This window comes from Prinia subflava (genome assembly GCF_021018805.1).
Source record: "Prinia subflava isolate CZ2003 ecotype Zambia chromosome W unlocalized genomic scaffold, Cam_Psub_1.2 scaffold_22_NEW, whole genome shotgun sequence".
In the NCBI taxonomy this organism is placed as follows: domain Eukaryota; kingdom Metazoa; phylum Chordata; class Aves; order Passeriformes; family Cisticolidae; genus Prinia; species Prinia subflava.
In genome coordinates, this window is record NW_026960606.1 from 6366264 (window position 1) to 6380630 (window position 14367).

Genomic DNA, 14367 nt, shown 5'->3' on the forward strand with positions numbered 1-14367 from the left:
AGTCTGCACAAACATCCCCTGAAGGCAAACAAACAATATCACGTGACTGATCAAATATTTGCTCGGAACTTCATAAATAATTGAGCCAGAAGACCTGCAAAATATTACCCTCATGCTATGTAAACAGAGAGAAGCAAAGTTCTCATTGCTTACGCTTCCATGTGAGTTCACTGGATACATTATTCATTGCAATTAGGCACTTAGTTCTCTTAAATTAGTAATATAATGTCATTGCATCTGCAGAACAAGAGAAAAAGGAATAAAACATATAATAAGTGGAATTAAATGCCTGAGATGGAAAACAGTCTGGGATTTTACCTTTCTCCTTTTGTATTTTTTTTAGGCTGGTCCCAGTTTCTTGGTCAATGAGTTCTCCTTCCCTGCTGTTGATCAGCATGGCTAGAAGAATCAGAGGGTACAGTTATATAACACTGTCAGTAAAAAAATGTTAAGATAAAAAAAATATTAAATTTTATTTCCTCTTGGTTGATATTTTCTTATTTTAACTCTTTGAGCCAAGTAAAATATGCAGTAAAAGCTAATCTGCTCAAGTTTATTAGACAAGGACACCAAGACAGAACACAAATTACTACTGAGATGAACGTGATTTCTTATGAAATCTTCAAATTAATTAATTAATGGGAAAAATACTTCACAAAAAACATTTTGGGGAAAAATTCATTTAAGGATTTAGGTAATAATTATTACCTATAAAGCAGTAAGCTTAATATAAAACACAGATTGCCAGAGCATAGCACAAATTGATTGGTAAGAGCAAAACCCTCTCCCCAACATTTTAGTGCTGAAGGGAATTCTTAACACCTGCAAGCTCAGCGAGAGCTGTGCAGTTTATGACTTCAGGATGCCTCTTTTCTTTGTTCTTATTTGATTAAAACATTTCCTTCTCTGCAATCCACCAATTAAAGACTTTACAGTTATTCCACGGAGGACACTTGTTACAAACTTCATCACCATATTTTAGGGAGAGCTTTTTTTTATAATTGCAAAAGTAAAAACATGGTATTTCTGTCAATGAAAAATATTTATCCATATCTTTACAACAGTAAGCACTAGATCTCTACATAGAGACATCAATGGTCTCTTTTCACTGCTGCTACAGGAAGTTAAAAATTTCTTGTCCTGTGTATTTCCAGCCTTATTTTACACAGGAAAAAGATGAGGGGAATCTACTCCACAGTCTCTGCCCTGTGTGTGCACAGATTTAGGCAAAGAATTCAGGTTCTATCCAGTGTGCTGGGCAGTGCTGTGGTGCTGCTGCAAGGACCAGGGTCAGAACTGCAAAATCCCAGGAAGCAGCCGAGTAGGTTGTGGATGGGAGGGAATTCTCCAGTGACTCACCCGGAGTGCACAGCTTTTGTGGTTTAAATCTGGCTCAGCAATGCCTGCATGGGCTTAAGGCCATGAGGAGACAGCAGTGTTGACACACACTGATGTGATGTTGACTTGCCCTAGATCCCTCCTGGAAGCACCAAGAATAAGATCTAAACTTCCTCTAGATAGAATTAGCATTTTAATCGATAGTGCACAGGCTGTGAAAGCTGTGGTTGAGAGACCAAAAAAGCCAGAAAGGCCTCAGCCTCGGCATGATGAAGGAACGTGTGGGCACAAGGAGGTTTTTGGAACAAAAAAGTCATCTTATAACCTGTGACTTTCCTCACACATGTGAAGAAAAAGACTCCTTGCTCTTTTTCAACTGCAGGTGCCTTGAGCAGCACTTCCCTACCCAAGCACGTCAAAGGAGCTGGTTGGACCAGGGAAGGGTATAAGGGTGATCCCTCTGTGCAGGGGGTACCGAGAGGGGGAATTGTGGGAACTGAAAAAGCAGAGGACTTTCACAGCGTTGCAATAGGCTTACATAGATAGAGGTTTGAAACAGAGTTGAATTTTAGGCCTTGAAATATTTGGAGCATAGAAAGTTTCTGAGCTGCAAAAAATATAGAACAAGCAACTATTGCATGCTGTAAGGTGTACGTATAGTGTTTAGTGATTGGCTTAAGTAGACGCTTATAAGCTTTTATCATTAGCCTATTGGCTAAAAAATTTTTTAAAGGCCTTGTAACAAAGAGAACTTTAGCTTCTGTTGTTATGGCATGAGTTTTACCATCTTTTATGTCTCCACATTCACTGAGACTGATAATGGAATAAAAACTTGTGGAACACCTCTCAGTCACCCCGTCCCATTGTTGGTGATTAGATCCAACACTGAGTGATGAACTTAATTAAAAAACCATAGGGATGAACTTTCTGGGTATTTTGTAACAAGCAAGCAATTCCCTGCGAGTCCTCCAGCAAATAAATATTGGCCTGAGCAAACTTCCCGAGTGGCTGAGGCAGGGAAGGTGAGGCTGCACTGACCGATCCTGTCGGGAGTGTTCTCCAGCTGGGACGGGGAGCTGGACATGCTGCTGCTGGGGTGTGAGGACGTGTGGCTGCCGGGCCGCTGGCTGTCCTCCAGGGACAGCGCCGGGGAAGGGCTGTCCTGGATGCTCTCCTGCAAACAAAACCAAAGCAAGGCTGAGCCATTTCATCCATGGGCTTCACCAAGGTTCAAACAAAGAAAGGGAGGTTGGCTTAAAAGGAATGGTAACAAATGGTGTTTCTGAGGTAAACAGAGAACAGAACTCAGGTCTTAAGAGCAGCATAGTCATCTATAGCCAAAACCAACACAGGCTTCTACAAGCAACGTGTCTGAGCTTAGCTTATCATTTGCCACCTTTTTCTTGTTGGCAACTTTTTATATTCTAAGTTTTTCACACCTAGGAACATATAGAATATTGTTTCATGTTGCTTTCACAAACTACTTTTAATCTACAGGTAGTAAGACTGCCATATGTGTGTCACATTTCAAATAAACAATTCACAGTTGGACTAAAATGTCATTAAATGCAGTCAAATTTGTAATTAGAATCTGTACTTGTGAATTTGTAACTAGAATCTGTACCTGAATAAATTACATCAGTATCTTCTCAGAACAGCACCTGGACAAATGATAAATGCTGTGGCTCTGGTAAGAACTTCCCTCTTGTATGAAAATCACCACTGGCTAACTAAAACAAGAGTCTGCTTGCAAATTATGTTTATATTTGCACATGAAACTTTAATATTAACCTCTAATTTAAATATATATAGTATTTAGGGTAGGGAGGAAAAAAAGAGTAGAAAATAAATTTAAAAAAAAAAAGGCAAAATGAAATTCTGCAGTTCTGTGTATCTATACTTGCAAATTACCTGAAGATGTGATGGAATTTTCATCAGTAAAAATCTTTAGGAACAGGTCAGAAAGTGTGGGATTGCATTTTATTGAAATGGTATGCTCTGGTTCACCCCTGGAAAATGTATGGTTTATCCCAAGTCTGTACCTGTTGCCATGAGGTTTTTTCCTGGTTTGCCGAGCGTTCATATTAAAGGAGAAATGTGCAGTTTCTTGCGCTCGTGAATGTAAACACAGGACCATGTTTTGTAAACACTGCCCTTGTTATGAATTCCTTCTCAAGGAGAAGGGGAGGTTGAATGACAGCCTCCTTGACCAATGTGGTGGGGAGGTGGGAATTCCATCCTCCAATCCACAGGCCTCATAGGAAATGTATAAAAGTGGGTTTTTGTAAATAAACTTGGTCTTCCTGCCCTGCATGCTCGATGAACCCAGATCTGTCCCTGAGTCTCATTTCTGGTTAGGCCTCGCGGTGATATCTGGCGCCCCCCGTGGTCAAGTTGCAAGCTCGTGAGACAAGGAAAAAAGAAGAAAAAAATCTGTCTTCCACTGCCGCAAAAAAGAAACCCACGATGTTCTCAGAGGAGAAACTTCTGTTGGAACTGTTCCAGTCACTTCTGATGTCCCGTGATGCTGACCTGACCAGGAAACACGTGAGAGAACTGTATAGCTGGGGAAAGAGATATGGAATTTTTTATAGTGCAGAAAACGCACTCTATATTGGCCCGTGGAAAACCCTGGGGAAAAGCCTTTTTTCATCCGTCATGGAAGGAGATTGTAATGCAGGCATTCTCTTAGGGACCTGGGCAACAGTCTTCCCGCTTCTAAAAGAGGCTGGGGAAGACTCTGAAGCAGATTCTGGGCTTTCGGAAGAGAGCAGAAATGGTTCTCCCGTCAGTTCAGTCGTTTTTGACGATGACTGCTTTGAAGCAGGGATAGAACCGAAGCAGGAGACCCCCACCCCCATATTGGGGGTTGGGCGTGCCCGGCGGGGTTTTTGGAAGGGCTGCGAGGCCTTTTTGGGTCCCTTTCCCAGGTTGCTGGGCGCGGGAGGAGCCGGTGAGCCGTGGGGGCAGAGCGCTCCGCATCGGCCCCCCCCGCGTGGAGGGGGGGGGACAGCCGGCCAATGCCACAGTGCCGCCGGCTGGCCCGGCCCCTGCCTCAGCCTGGCCCCTCCCCGCGCGGCCCACGGGGAGCAGGCTGTGTGCTGCTGCGGCCGCAGGCGCAGCGCCGCCCACGCCGCCCCCGGAGCCGCCCGCTGCCGCCGCAGCTGCCCCACTCCATCCCGCTCGAAGGCAAAATGCCGAGCTCGCTGCGCCACCCCCCCTCCCTGCCGCGCGAAGAATGCCACCCCGGGCCGAGCGGGACGGGCTGTCGGCTGCTGCCGCTGCCGCCGGCCCTCCCCTCCCCAGCCCGCCCCATCCCTGCGCCGCGCCAAATGCTGCGCGCGGGGTCGCTGCCACTATGCGGCCCCCCCGTGCCGCCGCCCGGCGCCGCCGCGCGCTCCCCCCGGACGGAGGGGGCAGGGCTGAGCGCTGAAGCCGTGCCCCCCCAGCCCCCCGCCGACCAAGCAGGGGCGGAATGCTGTGGCCGATCGGCCACGCCCCCCTGCCCAACACCCCCCCGCTCAGAGTGGAGGCTGGGTAAGTCTCTATCCCCCCCGCCCCACCCCAGCCGGGTCGAGCTGGCTGAGGGAGGTCAAAACGAGGCTGAAGCGTTGTCGGAGATGCACGCTCGCCCTGTCCCGAATATATCTGCAATGATAAAAACCATGTTATCCTTCTCCCCAAAGCAAGACTTCTCAGATATAGCACAGAAACCAGGCAAAGCCTTTGGTCATTTTCTAGCGCGTCTGACACATTCTTTAGAGATGCAAGTTAAGGATAACACTTTGAGAATGATATTGCTAAAGCAATTAGCAAGGAGCCACGCTAATTCTGCTTGCCAGAGGCTCCTGAAAACCATCCCTGAAACTTCTAATATTTTGGGTATGATCCAGGCCTGTGCGGTTCTGGACACCTCTGTTTCTATGGTGTCTGCCCTGGCTGGTGCTCCACAGCCATCTGATAAGGGGCCGAATAATGAACATAAGACACAGGCAAATATTCAGGCCAGTGGAAAACAGGGAAAGGAGGCACAGAAAGTGACCCCTTTGTTTTTCTGCACGCAATGTGGAAGTCCAGACCATACTGCAGAAATATGCAAAGCAGTGGGTCATGTTGAGGCTGAGCCCTTGCCAAGCCTGAAAAGTCGGAAGCGAAGAAAGTGCCGAAGACACCAGGGGAACGAAACAGATTCCCAAGCTCTGGGAAAAGAGCAAAATTCTCTGTCTGGCCTGCAGCCAGCATCTGAAGTGTAGGAATTGTTGATGTTGCCCACATAGCAATGGTCAGTTTTCTTTGGACTTTTGCAAAATGCACACTTGTGCAGTGGTTTCCACATCCACATACTATGTTGCATGCATTCTTTGAGAGAAATTCAATTGCTCAATTTGTGTTTTTTTAAGTTTTCTGTCCACAGGTTTGGGGATCGGTGTTGTGAAGGCAGCCGCTCAAGTCTGCTGAGCTGCCTCAGGTGCACTTGATTGTGATCCTGTCTGATCCTGAAACCTTGTGTACTCTGTGCCACCCTGGTGCCACCCATCAGAGAAGCCTCTTAGAGATCTGATTGACATGGACATGGATTTGGCCATCCTCTCCTTTTACTGCATGGCCTCCATAGTGGCTTTGGATCCTGTGGAGCTGCCTGCTGCAGGATTGAGTGGAGCAGCATGACGCTGTGTGAGCCAGCAGGCTGTGTTAATTGTGGACTCAGAGGAACTGTTTGCGATGGTTCAGTTTTATGTACTGTAGCTATTGTGACCTTTGTGGGGAATGTGCACGTGGTTTGGGGTTGTGGTTTTGGGACAGAACTTTTGAGGTTCAGAAATTTTGAATTGAGTGATTAATTTTTCTTGGAATGCTCCTGCCTTTACACCATATTCCCTCTGCATCTTATAAAAATTTGAAAAATTGAGGGTTGTTGGTCAAATTATGTTAGACTATGCTCGAGATATTTTGAGCAGGTTATTGCAAGGGGATTCAGGGTGAAACCCTGCATAGCAAGGACAGAATCAGACCAACATGTAACCCTCACACCGTCACCAAAACGAAGGTGGGTGAACTTTATACAGGTTTTTTTTTCTTTCTCTTTTCCTGTAACATAATTGTTCATTTCTCCTTTTCTGTTTTCTTTTTTATATACTTAAAAGGGTGAGATGTTGACATGAGGTTTTTTCCTGGTTTGCCGAGCGTTCATATTAAAGGAGAAATGTGCACAGGCCTCATAGGAAATGTATAAAAGTGGGTTTTTGTAAATAAACTTCCTCTTCCTGCCCTGCATGCTCGATGAACCTAGATCTGTCCCCGAGTCTCATTTCTGGTTAGGCCTCGCGGTGACATGTACCCTCCCTGCAGTATCGTGTATCTGTAACTCTATTGGCTGTAGAATCTTACCGCGCCTACTTCAAACCTCTGTGTTAAGGGTGCAAACAGAGAGGGCTCTTTTGCCCTGTTGGTCTCTAGAGACTGCTCTCTCCCCATCCCTCTCCCCTTCTCCCCCTCCCCCCTTCCCTTCCCCCTCTCCTCAGTGAATAAACCCTCATCTCATCAGCACCTCAGCAGCCGTCTGGAGTCTCTTTGCCTGCCAGCACGCAAACACCCACGACCCTAGAGCTTGGGGGGCTCCCGGGGAACCCTCCCCGAGATCCCCCCTGAAAATTTAAACTACAACAAGAAAGTAAGTAAAAATCCATCCTTAAGACAAGAGATTGTGAGACCACTTGAGATCCTTCCAACCTAGTGTTTCCACACACATAATTTTAATTAAAAATTTCAGTGTCCTTCATTCCTGTTCCCAGAAACAAAAGAAAATGAGAATCATCTGAAAGGGACAATCAAGACCTCAGTTACTACAGGTATTTTTCTCTTAAAATACCTTCTATCTTTTAAAACCTCTGTCCAAGTCCTTGAAGGTATAGTTCCAAGGGAGAGACACTAATGAGGAAAACTGGTTGAATTTACAGAACTCCAGAAACTGAACCATTGGAGTTGCCCTCATCCCTGGCAATCAGCTGCTTCCTGTGCAAACCCAGAACTGAAATCTTTCTTTTTTTTAAAAAATGAGATTCTTTTGCCTCTACCTCACTAAAAATCACATTTACAGTTCATCTGGGAAAGTTGTCTCAAAGGAAAACTTTGCAATCTTTCCTCTTTTCTAACCTATTTTGAAGATGTTTCATTAGGAATATTCAATCTGGCTCCTTGGTAACAATTTACTGTGTGCTCTGGAAAATAAACTCAGTAGCATCTGAAGTTTTTATGCAGTTTTCTAAGTGAAAGCTTGAATCAATGATGTAGCTTTGGGAAGAACATGGTGGTTCCTAGAAGTTTTTCCATCATAAATACCTGATATAAAAGCTGCTGTTTGGATGTATCAGGGCAATTCATTAATTACACTGGCAGCAAGGTCAACAAGGATATTCTGTTACGCATTAAAACCATCCCTCTAAGTCACATTCATCTTTGTATTTACAGATACTTCTGAGAGTTATGCAAAGGGAACATGAGATTGGATCCTCCTCAGAGCATGAGATGGCATTTCCCTATTCCAACCACACCAGCTGAGAATGTGGCACTGGATGTGGTTTTAATAGGCGTCTTATTGTACATTAAATAACAATCCAGCCTCAAAACTATGTAAGAGATATGTATCTATTACATAGCTGTTAATCCTCAGTGGATCAGTTTCACTAATTATCTGTTATTTAATGAACATATAGTAACTAACAGATCTGAAAGGGAGACTTTTAATGCTAATATTTAATAGATGTGAGTGTATTATGTTGCATCACAAGTTTTTATAATTTTGAAAACTGAATGGTTTTATACAAATTAGTTTTCAAATTGTGTGGGAGAAAAAAAAAAAGCCCAAGTCATTGAGCTTAAAACTCCTGTGTTTTCTTCCTTTTGGCCTCCAAAAGAGAGGGTTTGGAGGCTGCTGAGATGAACAGATGAATAAAAGGGAGTTGGGATTTCGTGGATGTGCTGCTTACTGAGCTGTTTTAAGTCACATTCTTACCCCAAAAAGTAATATCCTAAATAGCAATGAACCATACACAATCCTGAGTGGATAAATCCTGTGTGTTTTTTACCTTTGTGCAAATAATAGCTTCCAAACAGGTTCCTGCTAACAGGTTACAACTCTGACTGCAATTTCATTTGCTTGGATTTCAGTTTTAACAGTCCTTCTTGGCACTACTTCCTCTCTTTTAAGCACAAGGAGCACTCGATTTACAATTAAGATATAATTTTGAAATTATTAATTTTACAGAAGAGTGCATAGTTTAAGTAAATTTCATCGTCTACTGCAACCATGAAAAGGAATAGCCAAGGAGAGGACGCACCAACCGTTCTGCAAAAAAACCCTATGAATGAATATCACTAGGAAGTAACACTTAGATATCACACAAACAGCCATATATGTCATGTGAAATGGGAGTTGAGTAATTCAAAAGCTGATGATTTGGAAAAGCAAAGTATTCCATCTCCTTCTGGTAACTACATTTCCCATTGTCTCTCACAATGAAATAATCTCTGCTTAGAGTAATTTGCCTTCAAACTCAGGGTCTTAGTTTGAAATCTTCAGGCAGAAGTGTTGTAGTGGTTTGAGTGTCTACTAGAATAATTTATTGTTTTTCTTACTGTGAGACATGATTAAGAAAAAAGCAAAGCAGGCTCAAACTTAAAGGACATAAAGATAGATTTATTAACACACACTAAAAGAAGAAAAAAGAGAATCAAAATGGATATTTCAAAACACTCCTCGCCCCCCCCCCCCCGCCCCCCAGCCCCCTCCAAGTGATCACAACATTGTTGCAGTGTGAGTGTGCTTTTATGGTTTATCCCTGAACCCCTGGTCCTTCCCCTGGGTTTCTCCCCCAAGTTATGTCAATCCTTCCCCCTCTTCCCCACCCAGAACCCTGCCAATCTCCAGAGCCCTGTCTGTCACCAAAAAAGGGACCTTCCCCTTAACCTGGAGAAATTCCAAAGGAATGTCTAGTGAATGGCTGAGTTAAAAGATGCCCTTCACCTTTTGGAAACTATTGGCTGCCCAGGTGTCCTTCTTCCCTTGAGACGTCCTCCCCCCCTCCCCTACCTGACTGGTGAGTCTCCTGCACCTTCCCAGCTCCCCTCCCCCTGAGAAAACCGAGGGGAACCACGTGGCTTGGGAGTTCTGGCGGGGCAGTTACTGAATTCAGAAGCCTTGTAAGCTACAATAAAACTCTGGATTAAAACCCCCCGACCAGAACTGACTCTCTTCTTCGCTATCAGTCTAAAAGTCTCTCCAACAGAGGGATTCCTGGAGAACTACCCTCTGCAAAAGGCAGTTCTCACTCACTGGCTCTGGAGCTCCAGGCAAGTCCAGGCTTGTCCTCACGTGCTCGACCCCACTGCTTGCAGCATCTGTGTCACCATGAGATTTTCCTAGCTTGCTGAGTGTTTCATACTAAGTAGAAGGTTTGTACCTACTCACGCTCTTTTCATGTAAACACCAGCTATGTTCTATAAACATTGCCACTGTTTTCACATTCCATGCTGGGACAAACAAGACTGTGTGACAGTCCCCTTGACCAATGTGGAGAGAGGTGGGAATGCCCACTCTCCAATCCATGGTCACCTTGGTAGAAGTATATAAGAGGAAAGAATAAACAAGGCAGGATCTTCTGCCCTGCTGCTCTGATCAACCCAAAACTCTGGCTCTGAGTGTCATTCTGGCGAGGCTCACAGCATTATCTGGCGCCCTCACGTGATCAAATTGCAAGCTGAGACAAGAAAAAAAGAAGAAAAAACCCGTCTTCCACGGCTGCAATCAGAAACGCACGATGTTCTCGGAAGAACGACTGCTGATGGAACTTCTCCGATCATTCCTGATGTCCCGTGAAGCCAAGCTAACCAGGGAACACGTAAGAGAACTGTACACTTGGGGAAAGACACATGGAATTTTTTGTAGTGCTAAGAAAGCGCTCTCAATCACCCCATGGAAAACCCTAGGGAAAAGACTTTTTTCATCCGTCCTTGACGAAGATTCTAATGCGAGCATTCTCTTAGGGACTTGGGCGACAGTCTTTTTGCTTCTAAAAGAGACTGTTCATGATTGGGAAACAGACTCTGGGTTTTTGACAGACAGCAGAGTTGGCTCCCCCGTCAGCTCCGTCACTTTCGACAATGAATGCTTTGAAGCAGGGGTCAAGCCATCGCAGGAGATCCCCACCCCCATGTCGGGGGTTGAGCATGGCCAGCGCCAGTTTTGGGAGGGCTGCGAGGCTTTTTTGGGTCTTTTTGCTGGGTCACTGTGTGCAGGGGGCGCCGGTGGGCCGTGGGGGCAGGGTGCATCGCGTCGGCCCCCGCCGCGCCGAGCGGGGGGAGCTGGCAGCCACTGCTGCCGGTCCGCCTGTTCGTCCAGCCCCGTCCTGCCCCACCCGAGCTTCGGTGGATGAGCCCAGCGGGAGCGAACCCTCCCTTCCCCCTCCCCGTGCAGCCCACGGAGGACCGGCTGGCCGCTGTGCCGCCGCCCTGTCCTGCCCCACGCGGGCTTTGGCAGATGAGCCCAGCGGGGACGGCCCCTCCCCATCCCCTCCCCACGCGGACCACCGAGAGCGGGCTGGCCGCTGAGCTGCCGCCCCCCCTCCCTCCCACGCGGTCCCCCCGGATGGAGGAGGGGGGGGGCTGAGTGTCGAAGCCACGGAGCTGCCACCAGTTTGCGCAGCGCCCCCCCCCCCACCCCACTGCCAACTGAGCAGGGGCCGAGTGCCGTGGCCGATCTGCCACGCCCCCCTGCCCAGCGCAATGTACACGCCCCTGCACGCAGCGGAGGCTGAGTAAGGCCGGGTCTCTGTCGCCCCCCTACTTCCCCAGCTGACCCGAGCCAGCTGTGAGAGGGGTGAGTGAGGCTGAAGCGTTGTCATTTGTGCACGCTCGCCCTGCCCTGAATTGGGATGTAATTTCTGATCCTGCATCGCAGCCGCATCTGGCTGCTGAACTGGCGGAGCCGCTGTCTGAATACACAGCAGTGCTCCAGCTGGTCCCGAGAGCTGTGGGTGTGGTTCCACAGCCTCACGGCCACGCTGCCCTGTCCTGGGCAGATCGGTCTCCCTTCCGAAGGGACGTGGCAAAAAGTGATGTTGGTTTTTCTGAAGTCATACAATGGATCAGTGTCGAATTAGAGGATCTGCTCCTTCCATATGAAATTAGACGCCTGGCTTTGGCATTATCTGGACCTATTCAGGTTTCAACCTTTGAAGACAATTGGGAATGACTGGCCACAGAAGTGGGTGTCCAAAATAGTCAATTGTCTCAAGAAGATCCCTTGTTTGGGGTCGGAGCTGATTTGCTTACCGGGAGAGGTGAATATGCTTACCCTGATGTGCAGTTTGGCCTTTCTTGGACTGTCCTGAATCTGTGCAGAGGCATAGGTGTATCTGCACTGATAAAAACTATGTTATCCTCCCCTATAAAGCAAGACTTCTCGGATATAGTACAGAAGCCAGACGAAACCTTTGTTCAATTTGTAAGGCGTCTGATGCATTCTTTAGAGAAGCAAGTTGAGGATAGCACTTTGAAAATTATATTGCTAGAACAATTTGCAAGGAGCAACGCTAATTCTGCTTGCCAGAGGCTCCTGGGAACCATTCCTGAGACTTCTAATGTCCTGGAAATGGTCCAGGACTGTGCAGTTCTGGACACTTTTGATATTACAGTGTCTGCCCCGGCTGATGCCCCACAGCCGTCTCATAAGGGGCTGAAAAGTGAACATAAGACACAGGCGAATGTTCAGACCAGTGGAAAACAGGGAAAGGAGGCACAGAAAGTGACCCCCTTGTTCTTCTGTGCACGATGTGGCAGCCCAGAACATACTGCAGAGATATGCAAAGCAGTTGTTCATGATGGCGAGCCCTTGCCAAGCCTGAAAAGTCGGAAGCGGAGAAAGCGCCAAAGACGTCTGGGGAACGAAACAGTTTCCCAAGCTCTGGAGCAAGAGCAAATTTGTATGGCTGGTTTGCAGCCAGAATCTGCAGTTCAGGAGGTGTTGATATCACCACAGTAGCAATGGTCATCTTTGGACTTTTGCGAAGTGCACACTTGTGCAGTGGTTCCCACACCCACCTCCCATGTCGCATTCTTTGAGAAATTTCAAATTGCTCAATTTGTTTTTTTAAGTTTTCTGTCCACAGGTTCGGGGATCAGTGTTGTGAAGGCAACCGCTCAAGTCTGCTGAGCTGCCTCAGGTGCACTTGATTGTGATCCTGTCTGATCCTGAAACCTTGTGTACTGTGTGCCACCCTGGTGCCACCCGTCAGAGAAGCCTCTTCGAGATCTGATTGACATGGACACAGATTTGGCCATCCTCTCCTTTCCTGTATGGCCTCCATAGTGGTTTTGAATCCTGTGGAGCTGCCTGTTGCAGGATGGGGTGGAGCAGCGTGATGCTGTGAGAGCCAGTGGACTGTTAATCATGGACTCAGAGGAACTGTTTGCGATGGTTCAGTTTTATGTACTGTAGCTATTGTGACCTTTGTGGGGAATGTGCACGTGGTTTGGGGTTGCGGTTTGGGACAGAACTTTGAATTGAGTGATTAATTTTTCTTGGAATGCTCCTGCCTTTGCATCATATTCCCTTTGCATCATATAGAAATTTGGAAAATGAGGGTTGTTTGGTCGAATTATTGTAGAATATGCTCGAGGTACTTTGAGCAGGTTACTGCAAAGGGATTCAGGGTAAAACCCTGCACAGCAAAGGCAGAATCAGGCCAACAAGCAACCCTCACACCATGACCAAAATGAAGGTCGGTGAACTTTGTACTGGTTTTTTCCTCCTTTTTTTTTTCCGTTGTACAATCGTTCATTTTTCTTTTTTTGTTTTCTTTTTTGTAATAGTTAAAAGGGTGAGATGTCACCATGAGATTTTCCTAGCTTGCTGAGTGTTTCATACTAAGTAGAAGTTTGTACCTTCTCATGCTCTTTTCATGTAAACACCAGCTATGTTCTATAAACATTGCCATTGTTTTCACATTCCATGCTGGGACAAACAAGACTGTGTGACAGTCCCCTTGACCGATGTGGTGAGAGGTGGGACTGTCAACTCTCCAATCCATGGGCATTTTGTTACAAGTATATGAGAGGAAAGAATAAACAAGGCAGGATCTTCTGCCCTGCTGCTCTTATCAACCCAAAACTCCGGCTCCGAGTGTCTTTCTGGCTAGGCTCACAGCGATACATCTGGCTAGCTAAAGGTATCTTTGTAGGTAACACTGCAACAGCTGCCTTCTGGCTCAGCCCCTGGGTTTTTGAACAAGCCCGGACTAGTTCTGTCCTGTCCTATTGGTAACACAAATATAATATAAAGAGACAAAACTCAGAACTCTTAGTCAGTTACCACCCATAAAATACTCTCTTATCAGTTCATTTGGAGAGAGGTCTCTTTAGTTTGCCATGGAATTTCTCTACTGACAACATAGAACAGTTCTTTTTTGGGCCTTAACTGTCACAAAAACAGCCACCCGGGAACTTGCTTTTGTGATGTTTCTCCCACTGGAAGCTTTCCCAAGCTGTATATGGGTCATGGATATAACTGGGGTGTCATTTTAAAATGGACAGTTCAAACGCAAAGGATATTCTTCATCTCATGGAACAGAGATTTCTTTTCACTACTGGCACAGAGGGCTTCTTATCTCATCTCTCTCTGTTCAAACATCTAATGGGATCACAGGATCACAGCTACTAATTCAATATTCACTCAGTCAATTACAGATACCTTTGCTCCATCCATCTCCCCAATCCATATTGTTTACGGTTTAAAGGAATATTCTAGCATATTACAGTCTGTTATTACGGCTCACAAAAGATTTTCAGTCTAAAACGCCAAGGCATCTTCTCTATCTCCTCATCACTTAAGATACAAGTTCTCTTTTACTGACTTTGGTATCTTCATACTGTCTCTTTAAATGTCTCCTACTCTTTTTCTTGCACTCTAGAGAGGATCAATGTTCTGCAAGTTTCATCTGTGCAATGAAAGAGTTAATATCTTGCCCAGGGCCT

The 14367-nt window shown here is 46.1% G+C and overlaps 1 protein-coding gene across 3 annotated transcripts in view; it reads right to left on the minus strand.

Annotated features, from left to right (window-relative positions):
• The window catches only part of LOC134564924 (dachshund homolog 2-like), a 443903-nt gene that overhangs the window by 66806 nt on the left and 362730 nt on the right, over nucleotides 1–14367 (minus strand). For all 3 annotated transcript variants that reach the window (XM_063424219.1, XM_063424220.1, XM_063424222.1), the window contains exons 6-7: nucleotides 2377–2512; nucleotides 319–399 (exon numbers count right to left, since the gene is read on the minus strand). In XM_063424219.1, the coding sequence (XP_063280289.1) occupies nucleotides 319–399; nucleotides 2377–2512 (217 nt within the window). The remainder of the gene's footprint in view (nucleotides 1–318; nucleotides 400–2376; nucleotides 2513–14367) is intronic.